The sequence below is a fragment of the Elgaria multicarinata genome, chromosome 5 (genome assembly GCF_023053635.1).
Source record: "Elgaria multicarinata webbii isolate HBS135686 ecotype San Diego chromosome 5, rElgMul1.1.pri, whole genome shotgun sequence".
In the NCBI taxonomy this organism is placed as follows: Eukaryota; Metazoa; Chordata; class Lepidosauria; order Squamata; family Anguidae; genus Elgaria; species Elgaria multicarinata.
In genome coordinates this window covers 58,079,060-58,106,658 of record NC_086175.1, presented here as the reverse complement: position 1 = coordinate 58,106,658, position 27,599 = coordinate 58,079,060, and the positions used below count along the sequence as shown (strand labels likewise).

The 27,599-nt window shown below is 39.6% G+C and overlaps 1 protein-coding gene across 4 annotated transcripts in view; it reads left to right on the top strand.

Annotated features, from left to right (window-relative positions):
- The first annotated feature begins 791 nt into the window (after positions 1-791).
- The window catches only part of MAP3K15 (mitogen-activated protein kinase kinase kinase 15), a 79,638-nt gene continuing 52,830 nt past the window's right edge, over positions 792-27,599 (top strand). The window contains exons 1-6 of one of the 4 annotated variants that reach the window (XM_063126433.1): positions 936-1,012; positions 9,364-9,503; positions 11,713-11,736; positions 18,859-18,936; positions 24,689-24,882; positions 27,298-27,466. In XM_063126433.1, the coding sequence (XP_062982503.1) occupies positions 9,381-9,503; positions 11,713-11,736; positions 18,859-18,936; positions 24,689-24,882; positions 27,298-27,466 (588 nt within the window). In that variant the 5' untranslated portion in view covers positions 936-1,012; positions 9,364-9,380. Of the gene's footprint in view, positions 1,013-9,363; positions 9,504-11,712; positions 11,737-18,702; positions 18,937-24,688; positions 24,883-27,297; positions 27,467-27,599 lie in introns of those variants that run through there. The other 3 variants (XM_063126436.1, XM_063126435.1, XM_063126434.1) reach the window with 3 other exon arrangements.

Genomic DNA, 27,599 nt, shown 5'->3' with positions numbered 1-27,599 from the left:
TTTTTTTAAAAAACAAAAATAATAACAACACTCCACTCTCTGAAGAGCAAAGTTAACATGACTTCAGGTCCCGTAGGAGCATCTAGCCCTTAAATGCGGTCAGGGCCTTTATCATTAAGCAGAGGCGCGGGCAGAGCCAGCTCTTTTTCTAGGAAAGGGAGGGGCTGGCTCAACGGCACGCGCTCTCGCCCCGCTCTAAACACCAGCCGGGCTATAAACACCGCACCGAGCGCACTTTAAGCCGGGCGGCGGGGCAGGCCGAGGAGGAAGGTGCTGCTGCTCCGTTGCCGCCGCCCCTGAGGGCCTTTGGCAGCCAAGAGTTTGGCAGGCGACGGCCGGCGGACTGCTTCGCCAAGCGCTACAAACTCTGTGGGGGCTTTCCGGAGTTCAGCCTTGAATCCGAGGCGAGAAAGGCGCCACCTAGGCGTTACCGCCGCTTCCCTAAGGTCTTCGCAATCGGCGTTTGGCGAGCGCCGGGGAAGTTTGCTTTTGCCCAACTCTCTCCGAGCTCGGCATGAGCCTTCCTCTCAGCGCCCTGAAGCGGGAGGCGGGCTCCTCTTAGGGGCCTCTGCGGGCAGAGAGACCCACGCGCCCTAATCTTGCCGAGGGGCGCCTTGCGCGCTTTGTCCCGTGCAGTACAGGCTGCCCAGCCCTATGGAGAACCCCGTGAGCAGTGGGAGCAGCGCCGCAGCGCCCGGCGAGCAACAGGAAGTTAGCGGGGACTCCGAGCCGCTCAGCCCTCCCAACGGCACCGAGGCACCCGCGGGCTCCGAGGCAGCCGCCGGCGGGGAGGCGGCGGCCAACGGCCCAGTCTTGCGCCAGCGTTCGCTGCGGGCCGTGTATGTGCTCAATGATAATCCCAAAGGCGGCTCGGGGGCGCGGAGCCCTGAAGCCGGGGCGCTGCTGTGCCTGGTGCGCGCTTGCGAGGCCGAAGGAGCCCAGCTCACCACGGTCAACTTTGGCGAGTTGGATTTTGGCGAGACGGCCGTGCTGGACACTTTCTACGACGCGGGTGAGTGCCGAGAGGCGGGGAGCTCTGGGCACGAGCGAGCGGCGAGAGCGTCCCTCCTCAGCCGCCGGTGCCTGGAAAGCCGCCGGAAGTTTTGTTGCAGGTGTGGCTGAGCCGCGGGAAGTGTTGGAAGCGCTTCCAACAACAAGCCCCTTGCGCGCGCCTGGGCGTTGACGATACGAGGCAGCTCACAAGCAGGCTCCTTACCCCTAGATATGGAATACCTACCTAGGGTAAACCCTTAGATATGGAATACCACGAAGGTAAAACATCTAGGGGTGAGTAACAGGTTGGCGGAAAGCCTAGGTTCCTCTTCTCTCACTGCTACCTCTGTATTCCAGTAGTCTTCCCCATTGCTGAAGTTGGTTACTTGTTCCCAGCTCCTTATTTGCACAAAAGTTCAAAACAACTCAGTGAGTAAACTGAATAAGGACCTGAAGTATAATAAACCCCTGAACACCCAAACCTTTGGACCATATATCTCAGTGACTGGGGGGCTGTTCCCTTCAAGGAAATGAATAAGGGCACAATCCTATACATATGTGGCTTTTTTCATTCCCTCCCATAGGTAGGGTTGTTTTCTGACTAAACATCCATAAATTGAGCCCTAATTCTCTCCAATCTAATTGGACATTTTTGCGTAATGCATATTATAGCATGATAACCTCTCTCAGTGCAGTTTGGCAGCAATGAATACAGTCACTAGGTCTGTTTAGGGTGAATTCAGACAGACAGCTTCTCTCACTACCAATGAAAAGCATCTTCCCTTGCTCAGTGGATTTTATGGTGGTAAGAAAACGATGGAAGAAGCAGTGTGAAAACATGGGAGGGTTGCAAATGGTAGGCATCATTTTGACCCCCATAAAATTCTGTGTTTGAGATGTTGGCAATTTCATAAGAAAAGCTTTGTCTGGAAGCACCCTTACTACATGTCTAACTTGTAGCTGCCCCAGTGGGGAAAATGCATTCTGAAAATATACGGAGGCATTTCTGTATTATTTATTCACATCTTCCAGGGCTGAGTTAGAATATTGAAAACAAGTCACATGCCTGAATCTTGATTCAAATTAAACTCAGAGGAAAGTACTGAATAAGAAGAAAGGGAGCAAAGGTGAGCTATGATTGGCTTTCTTTGGGCAGTGCAAAATTTTTCAACCTTGGTTCACAGTTTTATATGAAAGAAATGATAGCAACTTCACTGGATGAAGATAGATGAGATAAGAATTGTATTTTGTACAGCTGAAGTGCCTGTTGTCTGAGATCGTCAGGGATCTCTCAGTCCCACCACCAACATAGGCATGCCTGATGGGAACATGTTAGGGGGCCTTCTCGGTGGTTGCCCTGGGGCTCTGGAACTCTTTTCCCAGGGAAGCTAAATGGGCTCCCTCCCGGGTGAGCTTCCGAGGCAGGCTAAAACTTTTTTTGTTCCAGCTGGCCTTTGGGGAGTAGTATGGACCTCGGTTAATACACTGTTTATATGTTGGATTTTTAAAGTTATTCATATTTTAAATGTTTTAAAATATTTTAATATCGTAGCATGTTTAATTATATTTTTAATTTTTGTATATCTCTTTTTGTTTTAACTGTACATGTTTTAATTTGTAAAGCCGCCTTGAATCCCAATATTGGGAAAAAGCCGGGATATTATTAATAATAATAATAATAATAATAAAAGTTTATTATAAGCAATCAAATCACATTGCTAAGAGTTGGTTAAAAGCAAACGTTTTGTGCTGCCATATTTAAAGTGTCCTTCCCTTCAAAAAAAGTATGTACAGTGCAATTGCATACATATCTACTCAGAAGTAAATACCAGGCCCAGCATCAGCAACTGGCAAAGTGAGGCTGAGAGTGGTGCGCTCATTCAACTGCATTTCACCACCAACCCTTATGTAACTAAGGCTGTGCTCATTGAAGACAGTGGGATTTACTTCTGAGTAAATACTTATAAGGTAGTGCTGAAAGCCCAAAAGGGGAAGAAAAAATTACCAGTGAAAATGGATAATGACAGAACTCTTTATGTGAGATCAGGACATTCATCAAATCTGTAGTCAATACTTTGCCCAATTTCATATATGAAAAGATGCACCATTCATAATTCTTCATGCTTGCAAAAAAAAGATAAGCATGTGAAATACTTGGCATTTAAATTATGAAAGAAATTGAGCCCCAAATCCAAGTATTTAATAGAACATAATTGCTCTCCAGTGCTGTCCCAGTGTTAGGTCTTTTCACCCTCCTAGGACTGTCCCATATTTTTAAATAATATCTATAAAACCACATAGCAGGCTTTATTGTCCACACTGACTGGAAATGGCTCTTTAGGGTTTTAGGCAGGAATCTTTCTCAGCGCTTCCTGGGAATGCTAAGGACTGAACCTGGTATGTCTTGCATGCAAAACATGTACTTCTTTTAAGTGAACAACAGCTTATCTGTTCAGGTAACTGTTGTGGCAAAATAGGAATGCAGCTCTAGCTATAATATTGTTAAAATTTAGTTATTCAAAATATTATATTCAAAATACACAAACAGTTGTACAATAACATTAGATAGTACAAAAACAAAACCAACAATCCAAATACAATAAGAGAAAGATAACAGTGGTAGCAATAATATGAAAACAGACCAAGTATCCCTCCAGGGAAAGCTCTCTCAAACAGCTATGTTTTAATAAAAGTATAAGTATGTTGTAAGGTAGGCTTCCCTGGGACAGAGTTCCCAAGTGTCTGGGTGTCTACTGAAAAGGCCTTGCTCCTAGCAAGTGCTTCTTGCTGACTTGTACACATCATTTATTTGAATTCTGGCAGTGTAGAGCATTGTAGAGAAATAATGGAAAATTAAACTTTTAAGCTGCTAACAAGAGAGTTTAGTTTTAATGTTAATGGGACACAAGGTAGCTGTCCAGCAATCAAATAATGAATTAGTATTAATCTTGTAAGCAAAGGCTTGAGTGTATCTCATCTTGTTCTACAGTAACAACATCCCATAACATAGAATTTACCTTCTGAACTCCCATTTTACTAGGGTCATGTTTCATTACTAATATATGCTTGGACTCATTTTTTTTCCAAGATGGGGCAGGAATGTGTGAAGAGAACTGAGGCAACAAGGCAATGAAATGGATGACAACAGAATTGTCTAAAGGCCATTCCATGTATAATGTGGCAGTAGAGTCAGATCAAGCGTATATTTGACAGAGAGTTACAGCCAAATTTTGATGAATGTACTTCAGGATGTATGTGTCTTTCATTACATTTGTATGGGTACACTAACAGGGGCTCTGAATCTAATTGAAGCTGTGTTACTGGTGGAGGGTGTATTTAACTGTTTCTCCTCTCACCATTTCCTCAGTTTAAATCATTATTTGAAGCTGCCATTAGCCCTGTAGGATAACAAACAACAACCAAGTGCCTCAGCAACTTGGAACCCAGATTAGAGACAAACACTTGAAAACTAGATATTAAAACTGTGTCCAGATCTACACCAAGCAGGATACAACACTATGAAAGCGGTTTGAAAATGGTATATGGAATGTGTCATGGGCCCTAACAGTTGTCAGTGCAACTTCAATACTGTTATAAAGCAGTAGTGTAGATCCTGCCACTGTATTGAAGTTTTTAAACTAAGACCTATGAAGAAAAGCACAGATCCTTTTATTATACAAAACAACAACAACAACAACAACGTAATATAACTATAACAACAAAAATGGTCATTAACTCCCAAAAATTTGCTGGAGTGAATCAAGGGCAAATAGACAGAGGCCTGGTTAAAATATAGTTTTCTTAGACGGATTTACCATGCTGTATTGGCTCAAGAATTAGGTGTTTATATGCTTCCACCTCTCTTCTCATCTTCCTTTATTGTTCCTAGCTTTGGTGTTGGCATTGGGTCTGTTCAGACACCACACTAAACCATGGTTAGGTTGCTAGCCCTTTTGCAGCAAATGGTTAGTAAGCATACTTAAACCATGGTTATGTAGCCACCATGGTTAAGAATGGTTCACACAACATGCTAAATCATATTTAGCTCAAAATGCTTAACCATTGTGGCTTAGCGTGTTGTCTGAACAGGGTCATTGTGACTTGTTTAAACCAGAGTTTCCTCTTACATCTGAACTATTAAATTGTGTTTTAAACCTTGCTTACTAACCAGAATATGAAACCAGGATCCATTGCGGTTTCCTAGGTAGTAAATAAAGATGAAACCACAGTAAGCAAAGATAAAAACTATGAGCCTGAGATTGCTTTATCTGAACCAGGTCAGAAGTTGGAAGTGTTGGATATTTTGCCAGCACCAAAGGTAAATTTAAGAATTATGGTGCAATCCTATGGAGATAGTTGTCAGCTTCTGTGCTCTGGCTGCTAGACAGGAGATTTTGCCTGTCTAGCTAGGGAGCTTTGGGCTGGGGAGGGAGGAGCTGCATGGTCCATAGGAAGCCATGTAAAGCAACTTCCATGGTCTCCTCCCCTTCCCTGAGTGCGGAGACATAGATGGCTATGAGGAGGGGGGTGGAGGGGAGCACTGTTTCTGGGAACTGAGTTTCCCAGAAACAAAACAATCCTGTTATCTAGACAGTGTTTGGATGACCATAGGATTTCATCCTTAAGGGCTGGTAAGAGCTATATCAATGTAGGCTCCTGGTCTTACTGTGGTTGGTTGGTAGCATATCACAGGTCCAAGCACTCGGGCTTTTGACTGAGAGGTCCCAGAGCCTTGTGATTCAACAGTCATGTTGGCATCCCAGTGGGCTCTTGCTCTTCGTCACTTGCCATCTATGTGTTGCTCCCTTTGCCCAAGGCACGTTGTGGTTTGAAAGGGGGCTGGTATTATGGTTGAAAAATGATTTTTCCACCTTTTGTGTGTGCAGTTCAACCATAATTCATGAACCATCGAAGGTTTTGCCAATGATTTTTATTGAAATGTGATCTTTAGTAGGGAGATGCTGTTGGATTTCATTCATCAGTTCTATAGATGACAAAGATACTTGACTTGATTTAGCTATGTTTATAAGTCTCTTGCCAAACAAAAATTTCTACTATGACATATTTGACCTAAATGTGGTAGATATCCTATAAACTTGAAATATTTCCTTACATCCTGTTTGATCTCTTCAGGTACAATACCCATCCCACTAACATTTATAGAATGTTATAGAATCTATAAATGTTATAGAATGTTATGTTCTCTATAGACTTTTTATCGAAAGGAATATAGCTGATATTTTTTGGAGCAAATAGTGAAGTTGCTTTTAAACTGTGCTGTAATTATATAATTATTGGAACAAATTGTTTTGGAAGTGGATAAAATTCATTTGATACTTAAACATAGAAAATAAGCAGCATTGCTATTTTTGGCCAGTGATGAGTGTTCCAGATAGAATTATGATAGATGTAGTGTTTGGATATAATTGTAACTCAACACCATAGTCTTGGTATATATTTAGGAGAAGCAGTGTTACTTCAAGCTACTCAATTCACAACATTCTGCCTTCGCAGAAAAATCATATACATTGCTTGATCATCATGGTCAGTTCTGTTAAGTTTAACTAAAACTTACTGTGCTAATAAACATTATGATGGGAACAACTGTTGTGACTCGATTATAATATTTTGCATAATCACCATTTGTGTATATGTTCATCAGCAATTAGTATTTAAGTTGTTTTCTGAATTAATTTTTTGTTGCTGGTGGTTTTATTTATTTATTCTGTTTTGATTTTTCACTTGTTCTAATTTTTTATGGCTTTAAATGTCAATTATTGGGTGGTATACAAATACTGTTAATAAAGAAATAAAATAAATTTTGCACAAATTAGGTTTTTGGCTTGGTCATATTTATAATTAATTTTATGTTCAGAAGAAGTGGGTTGCGATCAAAGGAAGTCCCAATGATTTCAATAGGTTTAAGTATGACTAAATGTGGATCTAACCCAGTATATTTCTGAATACCAATTGCTGGGAGCAAACAGATGGACAGGGTCTTGTTTTCATGCCCTATTTATAGACTTCCCATGAACATCAGGCTGGGCACTGTTAGAAATGGTATTCTGGGTTAGATTTATCTTTGTTCTGCTTCATTAGGTGTCATCTTATAAACATAAGCCAATCTACTGAGTTTGTGACTGAGTTAAATTTTCTACCTCACATAGCTGTATGCTATGCCAATTCTTCAAAATTTGAGTGATAAAATTATGACATAACTAGGCATTAAGGGCTTATGTGAGAAATACCAATGTTTCAATTAGATAATGTAATGATATTTGGGGTTGGTCTGGCTGACTGCAGATTCCCTTCCAACTCTGATTCTTGACTCTAAGTTTTCTGTGCATGTCCTAATCAGTGAGCCAATTAGGACATCATTGTGGCAATTCCTGGGTTGTTCAACCCAGGAATTGCTGAAGATGAATTCTGTGCATGAGCCACTTCCAATTTCAATCAACAACCCGGCAATTGGTGCTCTGGGTTGTTATGTGAAGTCTGAACCCCAAAACCAAGGACCTCATTCCAGTAACACTTGCAGTAACACTTGTTCTCGCCCCTCAGAGAATTAGGGTACAGAGGGCATAACACTATTATTTGATTATTTATTTGTATATACATTACAACATAGGATGCCATGTGGTGCTGACTCTGAGTAAGAGCATTGGTCCGTCTAGCCCTGTACTGATTACTCCATCTGACAGCAGCTCTCCATCTTTTTAGGCAGAGCTCTTTGCCAGCCTTGCTTGCTGATCTTCTTTTCATTAAAGATGCCATTAAAGATGAACCGGGGGTCTCCTGCCTCCAAAGCATGTGCTATACTTCTGAGATGTGGTCCCTCCCATTAATTAGAAATCAATGGAGTTACTATATGGTCTTCATATGTCACCTAATATGAACATCTGTTTGACTAGTGAGATGATTTTTGTTTAGTAATGAATTGTAAGATGAAAAGGGGAAAAAAAAACTTGTTTCAATAAATTATGGGTCATCAATTGCATTGCATTGTGACCAAATTGTGAACACATTGTATAAATGCTTTCATCAGGAAGACTATTTTGATTTCACGGCATTGTGCTTCCTGAGTTTGCACATGCATAAACTCTACAAAGGCTTCAATGATTTAAGAGCTATTTTCCTTAAACTGAAAATTATTTGAATCTTGTTTGCTGTTAGGACTAACCCCAAATAGGAGTTTTTCATGTATGTTCTTATTCTCTACAAGAAGCACTCCTCGTTTGGCGTTATTTTTTGGTGGGCCTGCAAATAGTGGTGAAGGTGTTTGCCTATGCAGAATGAGCATAGGAAGTGGTGCCCTCATTCTGAGTTGGTTTTATGCCATTGCTCGGTTTGGCTGCTTGACATCACAATGTGATTTTGCTAGCTAAGTGATCTCCAACTGACCAGATTCATATACCTTGCAAGAAGATACTGTATTTAAAGAATGGTCTTGAAGCCGCTGTTGACAAAGGCAGAGAAGAGGTGTTAAAAATAACTGTTTGGGAGGGAATATTAAGGAGGGGAACTTTCTTGTTTAAAGTGCTTATGAACATTTTAGCACACACTTATGGGTTGTTTTACATTTTCTTAGAACCTGTTTGAGATTATTTTAAAAAAATACTTTAAAATAGCTACTGATTTTATTTATTTATTTGTTTATTTATGTTAATATCAGCACTTTGAATCAGGCCTAGAAATGGACTTGCTGCCAGTGCAGGTGGAAAAGTATTGGAGTAATACTTTTAACAATTTCTCTGCCCTATTTTGGACCAGCTGAAGTTTCTGGACAGCCCCCAGGTATAAGGCATTGCAGTAATCCAGATGAGAAATTGCCATGGCATGGATAATTGTAGCTAGGCTATCTCTGTTCAGATAAGGACGTAGTTGGTACTTATCTAAGCTGATAAGAAGATGTTCTATATCACCAAGCCCACCTGTGTCTCTAGTGACATGCTGGATCCAAGAGCAACCTGATCCTTTAGGGGGAGTGCAATCCCTTCCAGAACAAGTTGAACATCATTTAGCTGGCCAGACAAACCACCCACTAACAGTACATCCATCTTGTCTAGATTGAGTCTCAGTTTACTGGGCATCTCCAGTCAATTACCGTGGCCAGGCACTGATTCAGAACAGTCACAGCCTTTCTTGGATTTGATGAAAAGTGGGGAATAGAGGTGGGTAACTTGTGGCCCTCCAGATATTTTGGTCTACCATAATCCCTCACCCTTGCCTATGCTAGCTAGGACTGATGGGAGTTGTAGGCCCAAACATCTGGGACTACAAGTTGCCCATCCCCGACTAGCATTTTTAACATTGTTTTTTTAAAAAGTTGCATCGGTTTCCTCCTAGCTTTATCAAAATGTTTTCTTGCAGATGTTGCAGTCGTGGATATGAGTGATTTTTCCAGACAGCCATCCTTATTCTACCATCTTGGAGTACGTGAAAGCTTTGACATGGCCAATAATGTTATACTCTACCACGATACTGATGCTGATACCGCTCAGTCACTGAAGGTATGGCGCCATTTATTATGTTAAAGAGATGATCATACATCGGTGTGAATAACTGTACTTGCCTTGGGCTGTTCTCATGCATTGCAATAAAGATATGAAAAGGTGTATTGACAAAATAAATTCTGGGATTAAAAATACCCTTTCAGTTTAAGAGATGAGTTAAAGTTTGTATGAATCTATTCTGGCACAGAAGGTATAGAATTGTAATTTCCACCATGTGTCCTATAACTACTAGCTTATACCATTTTCTCCAATCCAAATAAAAACATTTAAGAAAAGCAAGGGATCAGTGTGCAATTACAGTGCGCACTAGGGCTGGTGGGGCAGAGCCACTGTAGGCAGAGCCAAGCAGATCTAGGCCTTTGCTAGACCATGGGTTAGCCTGGGATAAACCCCGGGCTCGCCCCTGTGCGTCCAGATGATGCACAGGGGATCCCGGGCTCAGGCAGGGGTCACCCTTCCCTGGCCCCAGGATAATGGGCACCACTTTTGGCACAGTATTTCCCACAGTCTTGGGCTGAGCTTGAGACCGCGAGCGTGTAGCCCGTTCCGCCGCTTTTCCTGGCTACTGCAATTACTCGCGAGTAGCCAGGAAAAGCGGTGGATGGGGCGCTGCGGCCATCAGGGCAGGGTGGGGAGATTGGGGTGGGGGGGAGATCGGGGAGAACAATTTCTTTTAAAAAAATACTTACCTAAGTGCACGAGTGTTCATGCGCATCCGGCCCTTTAATTGAAAAAAAAATGGCAGACGCAATGGGGCTTTCCTTTAGCCTGTTGCGTGTGACGTGTGGATTGGAGTGACAGCCCGCGGTAGCTGCACCGTGGTCTCGCCCCTCCTCCTGCACGGATTACCAGGTAGGTCTAGCAAAGGCCCTAATTCATTTAGAACATATTTACTGCTTGAGTTAAGACAGGAACCTGAACATACAATTTCCATGCTTTTTGGTTTGTAAGTGGATTGGCAAGAGCCTTAATTTTTCTCAAAAATGGAAGAATTTCCCCTGTTTTTGAAAGGAAAATGGAATTGTGCTTTCTGTAGAGAATGGCTGTTATTGGGCAAATTAAAACACACACACACACACACAGAGAGAGAGCAGGGCCTTCTCAGTGGTGGCCCCACAGTTGTGGAACTCCCTTGTGAAAGAATTGTGCTTAGCCCTTACAGTACAGGCTTTCAAATGGAACTTCAAAATTGTCTCTTCCAGACTGCCTTTCCCTGAGAGGGTTTTTTGTGCAGCTGGATTGATGAGCTGTTTATTTTATTTTGGAATCCTTATGGAATCATCTAGTTCAGCCTTCCCCAATCTGGCTGCCTGGAGGATGCTGTGAGTTGTCATTTAACACATCTGGAGGTCACCAGGTTGGAGAAAGTTAGTCTAGATCTATTCAGATGTTGTCTCATTTTGATGTGTCTAATATATCTATGCTTTTTATGTTTTTAAACTTTGTATATTTGTTTTTAATATTTACTGTTTTTAACTTTTGTAAACTGCCTGGAGAGCTTTGGCTATGGGGCAGTATATAAATGCAATAAATAAATAAATAAATAAATAAATATGTATGCCTTTTGGTGAGAGAGTAGTTCTGAAAGACACCTATAAATACATTAAATAAATAACTTGAGTTGTGCGTAGAAGTATTCCAGATTCCAGAGAAATCTGTAGATGCCTGAATTATATCAATTTACATATTTGATTTAATTTTTTTTTTAAAAAAAATCTGTGATCATACAACAGAGTTAGAAAAAGAGTTACAATGCCAAGTTTTGTTTTCATTACTCTATCATATGTGGGATCCCAGTACTCTTACTGTGCATATGTCAACGTTCTATTGGAAACTGGAAGTGAAGATGGTTATTCTGATATTGTAGCTCTGTTGTGCATTAAAGGAAAACATTTTTAAATGGCTGTAACTTAAGAATTTTTCATCTGATTTTATACAGACATGCACTGTATAATTTGCCTAAAGTTAACTCGCCATTGATTAAAACAGCATTTTTTAATTCAACTCACTTTAAAACTACAAATTGATTGATTTTCACCAAACCAATGAAAGTTGCAGTCCAGTGTGTAAAACTTGCATTTTTACAAAGCATTTCAACCTCCAAACTGAAATCATTTAAGGTATACTTTTTGGTGGGTGGGTGGAATGTCACAAGCATGCATTTTATGCTGCTTATATAAGTTTGCATTATTCTTTTGTTTTCCAGGATATGGTGTCTCAGAAAAACACAGTAAGTATTTATGATCCTGTGTAATAAAACATAGCTGAGAATACAAAATAAGTGCTCATTTTAAAGGAAATCTGTGCAGAAGACCTGCAGAACTAAGTGTGCATGACAAGTCTGTTGTGGTTGCTACGAAATGTGGCTATTGCCAAAAGATTATAGCCTATTTAACAGAAAGGAGCCTTGTTCTCTAAGATGTTATCCTGTATCAAGCGGGGGATTGGAGAAAGTGTCCTACAAGCCCCTCCCCTTCCAACTTTTCTGCAATTCTGTGAAAATCATGCTGAATTCTTCGCATTGATAATATGCTGTGTTGGCGAGTTGTTTCAGTAAGTAGTTTTCATTTTGGTAATGCCTGAAAATGCCTGAAATTCAAGTAGCAAGAAGTGAGTAAAAAAGTTGTTGTTATCTATGTAAAATGAAATCAAGTTCATGTGTGAGTGTGATTACTTTCTTTCAAGAATGCATTTTAGGATCCAGAAAACAAAATAGAGAATAAATATTTCTAGAAATACTTGCAGGTAAGAGATGCCAAATGAAATTAAAAACTTGTTTTACAGTGTACTACATGGTAATCTTTTGTAACCTTCCCTAAGCCTTCAAGATAAGATCCCATAACTAAATAAATAAATCTTAATTATTAAGTATTTATTTTATTTATTTTATTTATTATTTATGAATAATATTGTAAAGTACCAGTTTTATTAAATTGTTTGTTTTATCAGAGAAGAATTTTAACACTTTGTTTTGGAAATGTGCATATTTCTAAAAAAAAATGTATTCACTCTTGTGCAAAGAAAGCATTAAAAAAGAAAGAAAGACCCAAGTTCTATATTGCAAAATTTAGTGTGTGATTTATTTTATTTTCAACAGAAGCTTCAAGGGAAAGTGAGTAAAAACTGAGTGGTGATATCTTACTTGGTTTATATAATTTCTGGGCCTAAAGGGTAATTCGGGGCTAGAAGTTTAGCCCTAATACTGGATTCCACGTAATGTGTAAACCTAAGGGGGGTGTTTATATTCTGCGGTATTTATAGCAGTGCTTTGCTATGTAGAACTATAGAAGAAACTGTAGAAAACAGTGTTCATATCCTAAGAACCACAGTGTTCTTTTTCTTGTCTTTATTTTTTAAAGAAAAGCAATATGGGTGTGCACTCTGCACCAGAAAAATCTGTTAACCATGAACATTCATGGAGCATTTGATCTTCCAGAGCGAACATTGGCCGCTTCCAAGACCATCGAATAATTTCAGAGTGGAGGTGTGCCCAATTGGAGCTTCTAACATCTCCAAAATTATCCAACTGTTTTTCAGGAATCAATGCTGTATGTGTGTGTGTGTGTGTCTTAATTGAATATCTCTGTATTTGGAAGACGCTGAGTGGGGTGAGGGGTAGCTTTGATATCAACATTTGTGGCTTACCAATTAGGAATTGCTACAGTGCTGTTCATGACCAAGTTCTCCTCCAATTGCAGTGTTCAGGGGAGTGGGAAGCACTAACCGGCTGCTGGTTCTGGCCATGGTGGGGAGAGGGAGCACATTTCTCTTGGACTGATAAAAGTCAATCATCCACAGTGTGAAAATGCTGCAGGGCTGGCAGGCATCGTGAGTGAGTAAGCTTCTACACCTGAGTCAGGCAGGCTCTTTATTTAAGTTAAACTATTGGCTGGCTGGGCTTCCAGTGCAGGGGTGGGAGGGCACCAGGTTGGAGAAGGATGGAGTAGAAACTTCCACCAGCATCAGCAAAGTAAAGGATAAAAGTTCCCTCCATAAATGGATTAACGTGTGTGTGTGTGTGCGTGTGTGTGTGTTTAAGGAGGATGGAAATGGTTTCAGGGGGATTTAAAAATTCCTTAAAAAATCAAGGCATGAATGGATCTGCTACAAACTTGGCATGCCTAAAGTTCTACTTAAGAGCTACCATCTTGCGAAGTTTTATCTCTTTATCTTTAAAAACGACAATGGTTTATAAAATTAATAATTTTAAAACCATGAAATTTAAAAAACTCCTAAAAAGTCAAGGCTTGAAGGGCTGTGTTCCAAACTTGGCATGTCTAAAGACGTACTTAAGGGCTAATACCGTGCCATTTTTCATCTTTTTGTCTTTAAAAATGAGGGAGCTGTAAGCATTTGATTAATTTCAATTGACTAGAATGGTTATCTGAAAACAGGCATTTCTCCGACTGGTAATCCCACAGCTCAGAGTAAGGAGAGCTGCTCTGAAATTGGAGTAGAGAATTGCCTCAATGGAGCTCTGGCTTGAATTTCAAGGTGGAGAAGGCCCACTTTGTACACTTCTAAAAAGCAAGTTGATAGTTCTTAAGACTGTGAAAATTTCCTCTACAAAACATGGAAATTATTCAGTTTATTTATGAGCTAACCAATCTCAGTTACTGAAAACAATGTGGTCATCTGCATTGACTTCTGCAGTTATTTCACAGAACGATTTAAAGGAGCTCCAGCTCTGAAAACAGCTGGTGAGGAGCAACTAGCATGTAGAACCACTGCAGTTCTACTTAGCGTTGCTGTTTTGCCCTATGTTATGTTTTGAATCTAGAAGGATGGATGTGGGATAAATTGGGAAGTCTTCTCCAGCTGAGCAGGAAAAAAAATCGATGGTTTCAAACGTTTGTCGTCCCCTCTGAGACCCTGAAACTCATTTCTGAGCCTGACCTCCATGAACTGTGCTGATAGCTCTACTACCGACTGCCTACAGGGCTTTAGATCCAGGCTAGATACACTGTGGAACACCCACTACAGAATACAAATCTGATTCTTTTCCACAGTGGAAAATGGAAATATCTGCCAGTTATTCAATGCATAGCACTCAGCTGACTTAACATGGCAGCATCTTTAAGCTGAGTGTTGCAAATTCGATGGAAGTGGTGATTCATCACTCCATTTTACAACAAACAGTAAATGAATAATGCAAATTATATTTTACTTTTGCTCTTTAAACTATTGTTTAACTCTTGAAGATGGATTGAGCTATAAAAGTAAATGGAGCCTGTGTACAATCCTAGTAAATATATATATATATATATATATATATATATATATGGCTGATATATTCTGAATGAATATATTTTATTACGGTCATTGACCAATACCAACAGTACATTTAACAAACACTCTATACAAAAAATGCTAGTAAATGTAATAAACGCAGAGCAAGGGAAATGAGTAATATGTGACAGCAGAGCAGCTTAGCCTTTCAGAATCTGTGAATGGATGGACATCATTGTTAAGATAAAAATGCTGTTTTCTTATATTTTTGTAAATACCTCAACAACGAAGAGTTGATAAAATAGAAATGAGGCATTTGGCAGAGAGTGCATATCATTATATTCCACAAATACATCATAAGGCTTAACAGAGTTCAAGAAGACCATTGGCACACAAACTAATGTTTATAAATAGTTATTGGTACATGTTAAGCCTGGAGATAAAAAGTATCACATTAGTAAGTAGAAGTATCACATTTGGAAATAATATTTCTCTAAAAATAATAGGGGAGCATGAAAATGGCATTTGTTTCAAAACAGAGTTGAACAAATGCATGTGAAATCTTATAACTTGGTATGTACCTACCTTCCTTTGGGACCAGAAACATTCCCGCCTCCCTCCTCCCGCATACCTCATGGATGAGATTACTCAGTTCATTCCTATTTCATGGTTGAGAAGTTAGAAGTCAGTACTGCTCAGAAACTAGAGACAAATTTAGAGACAAAATTTTGAGTAGGATCAAATTTTGCCCCCAGTTGAATCTTCTCATGGGAGTGTCAATGAATGTGTTTTGCTTTATGATTCAAGTCCAATCTGTGGCCATATTTTAAAATCTGGAAGGAATTTTCTTCCAGGTTAGATAGGCTAATCATTCTAAGTGGAATATTTTTGCCTTTTCATTTGTAATTTTGCCTTTTATTTAGTTTGCATCTTTTTTTGAATTGCCTAGAGCTTACATTCTGTATGTCACTTTTGTGAATTTTGTTCTTTCCTGTTGTTTGTGGCATATGCTTAGTAAAGATTATGTGGATTAACTGGTGGCAGGTTCAGGGTTCCACAGTCATCTCGACTTAGTGGCAGTCAACCAGGATTTCTAGTAGCCAATGAGGCTGATTTTATTCACTTCCTTTTTGTCATCACTGGGCACTTGCCAAGGCCCATGCTGAAGTAGGGGGACCACTGCCAATCTCTGGAGCCTCCTGGGCCTGCTGCTTCTACTCCTTGCTATTGCTGCCCATTTATCTGCCTTCTCCAAGTGAGCAAACAGGCAGCAGAGGAACAAGGAGGAGGAGCAGTAACCACAATATGCTTTGTCCTCTTTGTCTGGCAAGAGGGACGGAGACTGTTGGCACACAACTAATGTTTATAAATTGTTATAGGTAAATATTAATCTTGGAGATAAAAAAAGAATCATATTAGTAAACAGAAGTGTCACATTTGGAAATAGTAGAGGGAAAGGCAAACAAATGGGCAGCAGCAATAGGAACAAGGAAGGGGTGGTGTGTGGGTGCTCTCACTGACAGTGTCTTGCCCAAGTTCCCCTCTTAAACTTGGAACCTGTAATTCAGCTGTCTGTTGAAAAGTGAATGGAGACTTGAACCTTTAGTCAACAGTGCTGGGTCCTTTCTATTTATTTATTTTTTGGCTAGAAAGACACAGGAATCAAGAGTGGGCTTTTTCTGCAGCTTGTTTTATTGAAACTTCTAGAAAAACTGAGAACATAAAATGCATTTGTTTGCGGGCAGCCCTAAATAATCAGGAAGAGAACAATAGATTATATACACACTAAGGACTTGTTGAGACTACATGCTAAGCCATGGTTAGGCCACTAACCCTTTTGCAGCAAATGGTTAGTGAGCCTGTTTAAACCATGGTTATGTAGCCACCATGGTTCACATGACATGCTAAGTCATGGTTCGTTCAACACACTAAGCAATAATGTTTAGCTCAAAGTGCTTAACCATTAGGTCTAAATCAACTACACTCATAACAACACTGACCCAATACATTATAATAAATTCTGATCTGCTGAAGGGAGTACTGGAACTTCCAAGGGCCAAGATGGATGTAATATGGAAGCATTGTGATTTTTTAAAAAAACATGGATTGGGATGATTTTGAGCTACTGGATTTACTTCAGGAGTGTACATGCATTCACTCTTATTCTTCTATATATTTAGTAGTAAGTGCAGAATGCAGAATGAAGAAAATAATTGATAGCCTTTAAAAAAGAAAGATGGGAAATAATATTTCTTATCTGCTGTGTAGATAACAATTTGACAATCTTCCCCTTTAAAAAATGTTTAAAACAGAAGGCTACTTTTGTTACGGGAGGAGGTAGTAGTTATAAAGCTGAGAACAACAATTGTGCGAACAGTTGAATTCTTAATGTATCTCTTGGGACGTGATCTTTGAGCCTAGCTAAGCTAAAAATGAAAATCTTTCAGTGATTTTGTAGGTGCTTTGACTGATAAGGGGTCTGACACAGATTTAAGCCCCTACACAAGGAGGAAGAACTATGTTGTTGTTTTTAAAAACAACTCCGGTTTTGTCATTATTGTTGTTTTAGCAATGAAATGTTAGGAAATAAGATTGAAATGAGATTTTACCTTCCTTGACTCCCACAAAGCAAACAATTAAAATTCAGTCTTGCTAATTGATTTCCCCGCTGAGAATCCTAAATCATAAAATATGAGTCGCTGCTTCTATCCTGAAGTTTAGTTCCCATATCAGAATTGGCCTTGCATGTAATTAAAGGTCACAATTTTCTATGCTCTTTTATGTGACTGAAGCTCCTTGGGGAGTTGAACTCTGTCTGCCAATTTCAATCAGTGATGGTGTATGCAGAACTCTGCTGACCCTGTCGAAGTATTTATCTATAAAATAGATTACAAGTATTTAGCCTTGTGGATTTCTCAGGAACCAGCCCAATATGTAAAATGTATTTCTAATATATTCTTTATGGCAAATCGTATTGGACTTTCTAACTTCTTGTGACTACCTAAACCTAGATTGCTGGGCAGCACTTTGAAATGAAAGTTTGCATTAATGCTTGTTGGGGGAAGTTGTATAATTTATCCCAACCTTTAAAAAATTCCTACCATGATTTGTGAGAATTAATTTTACAAGAAATCCAAAGCACAACGAAGAAGGACAACAGAATTAATTGACATTTTACTAAACCAAGATGGAATAGATGGAATTATTCTTTGGCTATTTGTATATTCTGTTGTTCTATTTTAAAAGGGCAGCAATTAAATATGATGGAATATCCTGTTTATCTGAGGATTTTTTTGTCAGCTACTTATATCAACTTGATTTTACATAAATATAAAACTTTTTTGTCTGAGGTCTGGTTAATTGAACGCTTTGGCCTGGTTCATACAACACGCTAAACCATGCTGCTTAACCACAAAATGGTTAAGGGAATTCCCTTAACCATTTTGTGGTTAAGCAGCATGGTATGTTTTATTTTAAGGTGTAGGAAGTCATGTATGAAACTGGGGAAATAATTCACTGGCCAGAATCAAAAGTGCATGTTTAGGGGTGCCAGAGTTTTGTCTGACATGCAGGCAGGAAGAGGGTGTGTCTTGTTACACAAGAAAAGTCCAGAGGCCCTTTAGGACATGAAACTAGTTGCCTGCTTCTTTGCATCTTTGCTCCTGATAGCACCTCAAGACATAGTTATTTCTGTTCATTTATGTGGTTATTAGCTTGGCCACAAATGTGAATTTTAGCTGACAAGTGTATTTTCGTCCCAGAAGATTGACAAGTGTTCACTCAAAGTAATAGGCTACTTTCATCTAGTAAATTTATCATGGAGTTATGAGAATATTTATTGTTTCCTCTATCTAAGTACACTTTAAGTACCAATGCAAGCATAGTGATGTTGTAACAAGAAATTTGATCCTTGATTTCCTAATGAATGTGTCTGCAATTTAATTTTAAATTGCATAAATATATTTTTATTACCTGTATATACTTGCTGTTGATGCTTATGCTCATATTTCATGGTTTTCCTCTTCTTAATAATTTTCTTTCTGTTCTATGTGTCGTTTCTTTAAAATACGCATACCTCTATGATCTTCATTTTTCCATAATGCCCTATTGCAATTTGGAGTAGGCTGCAGTTGCCAACTACAAAGCTTTTCTCGGAGTACAACTACCTCCAGAATACCACAGTGGTGGTATGCTGGGCAAAGTATGTATCACTTTATTTATTCTACTTTACGTTTTAAGTGTTGCTATATACTTCTACCTCTGCCATGCTTTTGAAAGCTGTTTTGCATGTATATTTCAAGTCCTCTTTGTTTTAAAATATTCTGTTAACTTGGAAAAGTCAATATTATTTACCTTTCATTTATGCCCTCCTTCTTACATTGTTCTAGTAAGTGTGTGATCCTCTGCAACATGGGTCTTTTCCACAGTGCTGGTAGATATCATGAGAAATCTGGGCAAAATGGAGGGATCCCACTGTGATGCTTCTTCCCATGCTAGTATTTAGAGTACTAGTCCTCTATTTGAAGAGCTGCCAAAGGACCGTCCTGTATTTGAAATGCAGTCCTGTTCCGTTCTGGTTTGCTGGCGGGTATGTGGGAATGTTGGTACACTGATCCGTATGTGGTGGGACACTTCTGTTTTGGAGTATTTGGGGTGATTTCAGATACTGTTAGTTGCATCATTGTGCCAGAACCCTCTTAGCACTGTTATCTTTAATGGATAATGTAAGAGGCAATTTGCCACACTGTGAAGTAATCCTGTTTTTGTTGCTAGCAGCGCTCCTAGAAATAGTACAGCATTGGGAACCAGGTGCTGGTTGCATGATGCAGGGGTGGTTCACCAATATCTGGAAAATTGCACTTTCAGAGAGACTAACCGACCATAGCAGAGTTCTGAGAGGGGTGGCCAAGCACAACCACTTCGTGGAAATCTGGTTTCCCTTCCTTGCATTTATCGATAAAGGGATGGTGGCCTATAAGCTTCCAACCTCCCAAACTTCATTCTGGAGGGATCTAATTAAATGAGCGGTGCTGTAAGAACATTCTAATGTTTATGAACTTAAAATTGGAATTGGAACAGTTTCTTTTTATAATTTTTGTTTGGATAGTTGACTGTTATTGTATTTGTTGACTACAAGCTTGTTGTACAATGCACAGTAATTAAAATAAAGATTTTTTTTTTAAAAAAAGATAAAGGGCCGTAAGAACTGTTGCTCATCAACTGAACAAGCAGGCGTATAGGCCACTTGAGATGTGCATCTTTTTAAATTAAAATTTCTAATAATGATTTCTAAATTTGCATCTACACATATAAATTAGCATTTGCAGTTTTTATCCAAATCAGGGTCCTATTTTCTCCATTTTTGGTAATGCATGTCTTATTTTTTGGCGATTCATATGTACTAGCATTGTCCCAGTTTTCCAGTTGTCATGGCAGGGAGAGACAGAGTCCATCTTACCTGGCAGTATGGGAAGAACCTGTATTGCGGTATCTCCCATGCTATCAGTGTAACATAAGGTGCCTAAGTTGTCATACTCTTAATTTAGGGAGCAATCCTATAGACACTAGATAGTGTCTAGATGGCCATAGGATATTTCGGTTTCTGGGAACTGAGGTCAGAGCCGGTGCGCTGTGTCCCCTCCGCCTTATAGCTGGTGCAATTCTCTCTGCACCAGCTCCTTCTCCATGTTTGGGAATGGAGTGCAGAGAGGGTGAAAAGGGGCATGCCTGGGGAGGGGAGAAGACTGCGGAAGCTCCTTTATGCAGCTTCCTATGTGCCACGTGGCCTCGCCCCGCTCCTGCTCCGAGGCACTATGCGGCCTTCCCCCAAAGTCAAGAGTCTAGCAAAAACTGCAGGGCGGATGGAACATGTATGCATTGGATACTTGGTAGCCTCCCATTTCAGGGGCTTACAACTATCGCAGTAGGATTGCACCTTAGTGGTAAATACTGATATATTCAGTATAAAATATAGCTTCATTGTAAATAAGATATGTAGGTGACAACATAATACTTGTGGCCTTTTTTTTAAATGAAACTAATAATATTTTACCTAGTATTGAAATATTCTTTGTTCTTTAACACTACCAATAAATTGAAGTCTTGAGCATGCTCCCTTAGGCAGTGTTTTTGGTAACTCTGCAAGTCATTTTAATGAATGATGCTTGTCTGTGCATGGCAGTTATTTCTAATGAATGGCGCCTGCCTTGCCTTTGCTGGGCTATTATTTTTATTAACAGTTTTGCATGAAAACTGAGTTTGCTACTTTTAGTTTTGTAATGTAAGGATGGAAGTGCACCTTCATACAATGTGGTTCTTTATCTATGAAATTATAACATGGCAAGAAGTCCTTGAAGCCTCATGCATATTTAATCACAAAATTACACCTTAGATTCATCTGGATAACTTCAGGCATGTCTAGAAATGATGTGCAAATGAATGAAGTAAAAACAAACATAAATAACATGAATTCAAGAGTTTCCCCTTTTTACAGAGGAAATAACCAATGGCATAATCGGATGTACTTAGCAGTGGCGTATACAACTAAGTAGACCAACTGCAATAGCATTGTGACAGTTTCAGCTCTCTGTGTTCTTTCACAGGTGCAGGAGAAGCAGAGCAAAAATAAACTAATAAATGGCCCAGGAGCATCAGAGCAAAAATAGATAATGCCTTTTCCCATTTCTTGCAAAAAGCACTATGATCCAGTTTCCTCTGAGTAAAGCCATCAAAATTATGTATCTTATGTTCCTTCTTTTGGATGTATATTTTTAATTAATCATTTCTCTGGGGAATGTGTATATAATCAGTTTAAATTATGTTTTACTCTAAGAGCATTTCTATTTGGGGTTTGGGAGGCAGAGAGAGGAAAGTAATGCAGTGCTTCAATTATGTAGAGCCTCCACTGTGGTCGTCATCCCCCAGTTTGAACATTGGGGGAATGGATGTGCCTGTTAACCCAGATGGTGCCTGCCCACTTAGTTCCATTTTAATATCAACTCTTTGTGTTGGAAGATTTTGGAAACTGTGAGCTGGAAATGGATAGGGCATACTCACTGCAGTGCATCAGTTAACACAGGCATTGTTTTAGTAAAAGCACCTCTTCATGCACTCCCCATTTAGCACTTGATTGTTATTATAATATGATGCCTTTAGGCAGATTTAGTCCACTTTTCACTATTGTTTGTCTACACACAGATGTTGGGCATACATACTTATCATTGTAACTGCCTTTCATTTCCAGTTTCCATCTTCAGATATTGTATAAGAATGAAAAAATCCTTTCCCCATGATCTCCCTCAGTATCTGTCAACAGATATGATTCACAGTGCTCCAGAAGTGGCAGAAGTGGCAGAATAACATCCCTGTGATAGTGGTAGTTAGTGTTACGCCATCCTAATTTTTGAGGTGTTAGAACTGAACAGTTACTTAATCTTGTTAACAGTTTTCTATAGCCTCAGAGGTATTCTATATATTCTGAGGGGCAAAAGAACAGCATTGCTGTCATGGGACTGTATGCAGCAGGTTGAGGTTGTAATGTTTAAAAGCTTCCATATGTACACATGTACGTGTATATGTATAACTTCTGGACATGGTAAGAAGGTTAGTTCTGTGACATGCTAGCTTTCTTTGGAAACACAAAAGTTTTGAGTGCTCCCACACATCAATCATGTGAGATCCCATCCATCAATGTCAGTTGTGATACCCCATGTGACTTTCCAACACAAAAAGGCTTGTGGTATCAGAACATGTAGAACAATCCTTGGTGTAGAAACTGTTCACCCTGAATTGGCCATGCAAGTCTTCCTCACACAGTGGTGGAAGCACAACTCTTCAGATTAAAATAGTGGCTGGGACAAAAAGTCTGGCAAATACACTGTTATCCAGTGAAATTTTAGAATGTTTTCAGGATGTTTTAATCATGTATGGTATGCTTTAATTCGTTTTGATGTGTATTTTATCTCATGTTTTTATACTGTTTGTTTTACACTTTGAATTGTTTTAGTTTTTGTGAACCGCCCAGGGAGCTTCGGCTATTGGGCGGTATAAAAATGCAAATAATAATAATAATAATAATAATAATAATAATAATAATGATAATAATAATAAATTAAGTTCCCTGCCTCACCCAGGATAGAGGTATGCTTCTGACCTCCAAGCTGTTAACACATTTTATTTTTCTTTAAAAAAAACCCCCAAAAGCCCTCTTTTATGGGTCCATAGCACTCTTAAGGCAGTTTAGGGAGAGCAATGAAGAGAACTTTGAAAGTTCTGGGAGAGATCAATTTAAAAAGGTGTGAGGTGAGTAATGGAATGCCCCTACCCTTCCAAGGTAGAAAATCCCAGAAACAGGCAGCAGACCTTGACTTTCCAGAAGGCATCCTGGAACCTAAGGTAACTCAGTGGTGTACTTCAGTGACTATAGATTCTGGACTTAATAATCTTACATTTCTTACTCGTCTTTCTATGGCATCGTGTATTACTTCACTCACTTCAAAATGTGGTAAGCCGACTATGCTGCACTTGGGGGCCCTCCAGCTCATTCTGCTGTTTGGTGCCCGTGACTTCCACCCCACACTCCTCTCTGAGTGCACCACTGTACCTATTTTGGGGTAGGACCGGCTGTGTAAGTGAATGTGTGTGCTTTTGGCATGGCTTTAGGGATAACTGTATGAGAGAGATCTTTTGGCATTGCTATAAGTCATCTTTGTACTAGATACACCTCTGCAAAGGTTCCCTCTGTGTGTTGGCAAGGGAATTAACATAGAGATTTGGAACAATAAAAGACTAGGGCTATATGGGAGTTCCTTTTCCCTTAAATTGAAGTATATTCATTTTTGTAATCCACACAGCGAATGTTTGTTATTGGGAGGATTTAAAATATAATAAATAAATAATGGGATATTTTTGTTTTACTGTAAAAATACAGTGGGCAATATATAACACACATATAAAACATATATGTTGCTCAATGATCAGTCTCCTTTCCTTTTTGGTTTGGTTTTTAGCCTGAATGGTTAAACAGATAATGCAACTTTGTATGAGAATAGCAAAGCTTTTGTTGTTGTGCTTCTGTAAAATCTTTGTGGTTTGGACTCCTTTTTCATTACGGGACAGTGCAGATGCAGCATTGAGTGTTTACTCAGTCCTATTATATTCAATAGGACTTACTTCCAGGTATGTGTGCATAGGATGCAATCCCAAATCTCTTCACTATTATTAAACTGCCACAATTAACTACCGTTAATATTTAGTTAGGTTTTATTCTTAACAAGGTTTTGCTTATTTATTTTCAAACCCTGGTGAATTTTTAACTTTAAGTAGGTATACCATGATTTCTGAAACCATTTGTAACCCAGATATTTATATGCAGATTTATTACATATCCTGTGTATTCCTAAAACTCTAATTCTCTCAGTATCTGAAAGAATTACTCTTGTAATATGTGCAATTCAGTAAATTTGATACATTTTAAAATTAGTGCAAAAATGTAATATTTTTCTGTTGCTGAGCTGAACACATCCACGGTGTCCCCTCACTCCACAATATTGTCAGTAAGGCCACGGGGTCCTTCTCTTCCATTTGGTTGCCATTCAGCAGTGGTAGCTGAATACTACATTGTACCCTACTGCCTGAGCTATTGTAGTTTCTTATGATAGTCTTAGTTTTTCAGAAACATTAGGTACTTTCTTACTTATAGAGATTTTCAAAACTGTGTTAGAAATTGTGGAATTTTGCAGCACAAGTTCTACATATGATGAAGCTTTTTGTTATTCACTATGGAAAACTAGGTATACGTATTAGTTTTAGATTTTAAACTGAGCATTTGAAATGGGGATGAGTGCAGGCATTTCTGCCTGTGTTGTTGCCTGCTGTTTGCTCCTTGTTTCCTAAAAGTTTCCATTTGAGATTACTCATCATGTTCTAATACGTTGATGCCTTGTTTTCCATAGGCTTCAAGTGGCAACTACTACTTCATTCCATATATTGTAACACCTTGTGCCGATTATTTTTGTTGTGAAAGTGATGCCCAGCGGAGAGCCTCTGAATACATGCAACCTAATTGGGACTCTATCCTGGGACCTCTCTGTGTTCCACTCATGGACAGGTTTATCAACCTTCTCAAGGACATCCATGTCACATCATGGTAATTTTTATGACTCTTTTGCCTTCCAGAAGCGCTGCAATCTCTAGGAACTATAGATCTCCTCTGCCTAATGCATTGGACGTGGTCTTAATTTTGTCCTGTATCTCTCTCATGCAGATATTCTAGTAAGATATTCTAGTGTGTGGTAGAGGGAAAAGGCACCACTGGATGAGAGACAGGCTCTGGTGCTATTGGAAAGTATAAAATCTTTCATAGTTCTTTTTGTGTCAAAGGCTCGACGTTTTGGATTTTAACAAAATCTTTCTTCAGGAGCTACAAACAGATAACACTTGAACAGTTAAAAATACAAAATAGCAAGAAAGACAACACCCCTAATGAAACAAACTTTGTTCATTTTGGTTTTTTGTTACTTTAAAAAAAATGTTTCTCAAGGGAACAGAAGGTTCATTCTTTGAATACTAGAAAAATGCACTGCACGTTACATAACAAACAGATGCTAGAATACTAGAAAAATGCACAGCACATTGCATATCAAACAGATTATTAAATTAATAGAAGACAAAATCTAATTCACTCATGCAAGCCCTTGGCTCTTCTCAAAGTAGATCTTATAGACTTGTAGTCACTGAGTTTGAAAATTTATGCCCTGTATTTTGGATGTTCAGGTATCGGCAAGCTTGAGAGAACCCCCAGATTTGCAGAAGTACAAAAATCCTTTAGGAAACAAAACCTAGGGAGGAATCCTCAAAACCAGACTTCTAAGAACATAAGAAGAGCCATGCTGTATCAGACCAAGGGCCCATCTAGTCCAGTGTTCTGTTTAAACAGTGGCCAACCAGCTTCCCATTGGAAACCCAAAAGCAGGACATGAGTGCAACAGCACCTGCCCACCCATGTTCCCCAGCAACTAGTGTACATAGGCATACTGATTCTGGAGGTAGCATATAGCCATCAGAACTAGTAGCCATTGATAGCCTTATCCTCCAGGAATTTGTCTAATCCTCAGACCATTGGTGTGGAGACACACAATAAATTGGGTGGGAAGGAATGGAATAGAGTATCATGATGGAGGGCATTCTGACTGGAACAGTGAGCAGGAGAACTCCACACTGAAACATTATTTACATCCTGTTGTTCGTTTTTATTAAGATTTGTTCACACCTTTAAAAAATATTTTAGTATTTGATATTGATAGCAAATTTAACTCTGTACCAATAACATATTGGATAGAATAAATGTGCAGGAGGGTCAGTCAGGATCATTCCTGCTGCTCCATTCCTATCATCTACAAATTCCGTGTGATTTAAAGGGCTGCTTTTTTTTAACATAACACATGTACCAAACATGCAGGGGGGCTGGGGTTGCACCCACTAGCTCCACCAGTGCATGCCTACCTCCATACATTCAGTGGAAGGGAAAAGGGATCTGCTTGTGTACTTCTGTGTTGCATAAGTAGCTCCATGTTTCTGGGACTCTGTGCAGGATGTTAGTCTTGCCTTCTTCCAATTTCCAGCTATGTGCATAAAAGCTGTACGTGAATAAACTTGGTATGAATGGTTATAGGTTGAGGCAGTGTCTCCAGGGACATTTTGACCTCTGTTTCAATCTATTTGTTCTCCCTGATGCATCAGCTCTACAAGGCTTTTTAAGTAACTTGATAGAAACCACAAGATCTTTCTGTTCCTTGATGGTTTTCAATAGAGCACTTGGTTTGGGAATGGAGAAGGAAGCATGAATAAAGATGCAGACACCAGAGTTTGGGATAAACTAGGGCTGCTTTATTTAAACAAGGGAACTTCACACCTCCCTGGATCTGTATGTGAAAGTGCAGGAATCTATTAGACCATTTCTTCAGGCACCTAGCCTGCCATTGTAGGCGAGTCACTCTCCAAAGCCAGGAGTCGAGTAAATCTGACCCCTCTCTTATGGGACACTTTGAAAGTGTGGGGAGACCGGCCTGCATCATCCCCACTCAGTGCTGCAGAGCTCCAAGTAGATGAGACAGGAGGGTCCCCAAAGGCAAACCATATCCTGACACGAGAGCTGCAAAGCCCCCGGGGGAGCAGGACCTCCAGATATGCCAAACACCAAAAGGTGCCAGCATGCTCGCTGTCACTATTGTAATGTGCAAATTCCGCACACCCCTGCTACAGGAGGATGCCAAGCCTCAGGCTGAGGTACAGCAGGGCAGGCCTTTATAGGCCCTGCCTCCCCCACGCCTCATGCTGCCCACATGTACCTTGCATGTGCAGCGCCTTTCTTCCCCTGTTTCCCACCCGCAAAAGTCACCCCTGTCCAAGCCATTCCAGCTTTGTGGGCAGTGGGCATCCTTCTAGATATCCATCTGGGCATGTCTCCCCAGAGAAACTGAGGTTCAATATTTGGGTTATCTTTCACCCTATCTTATTGAGCAATTCAGATAATCATATTTCCCCCCTGTGCTTAATTCCTTAGTACATACTATAAGGAAACTTTGTTAAATGACATTAGGAAAGCTAGAGACAAGTATCAAGGAGAAGAACTGGCAAAGGAACTGGCCAGGATAAAACTTCGTATGGATAATACTGAAGTCCTGACTTCTGACATTGTAATCAATTTACTTCTGTCATATCGAGATATCCAGGTATGTTGTATTTACCATTAAATCATAATACTCAGTTCCTAATGCTGTTTTGTTTGGATTTTTATCTTTGTTGACTTTTGATATTTTTTAAGATGACATCTAAGTTCAGAGTCAGTGTTTACTTATGGTCATT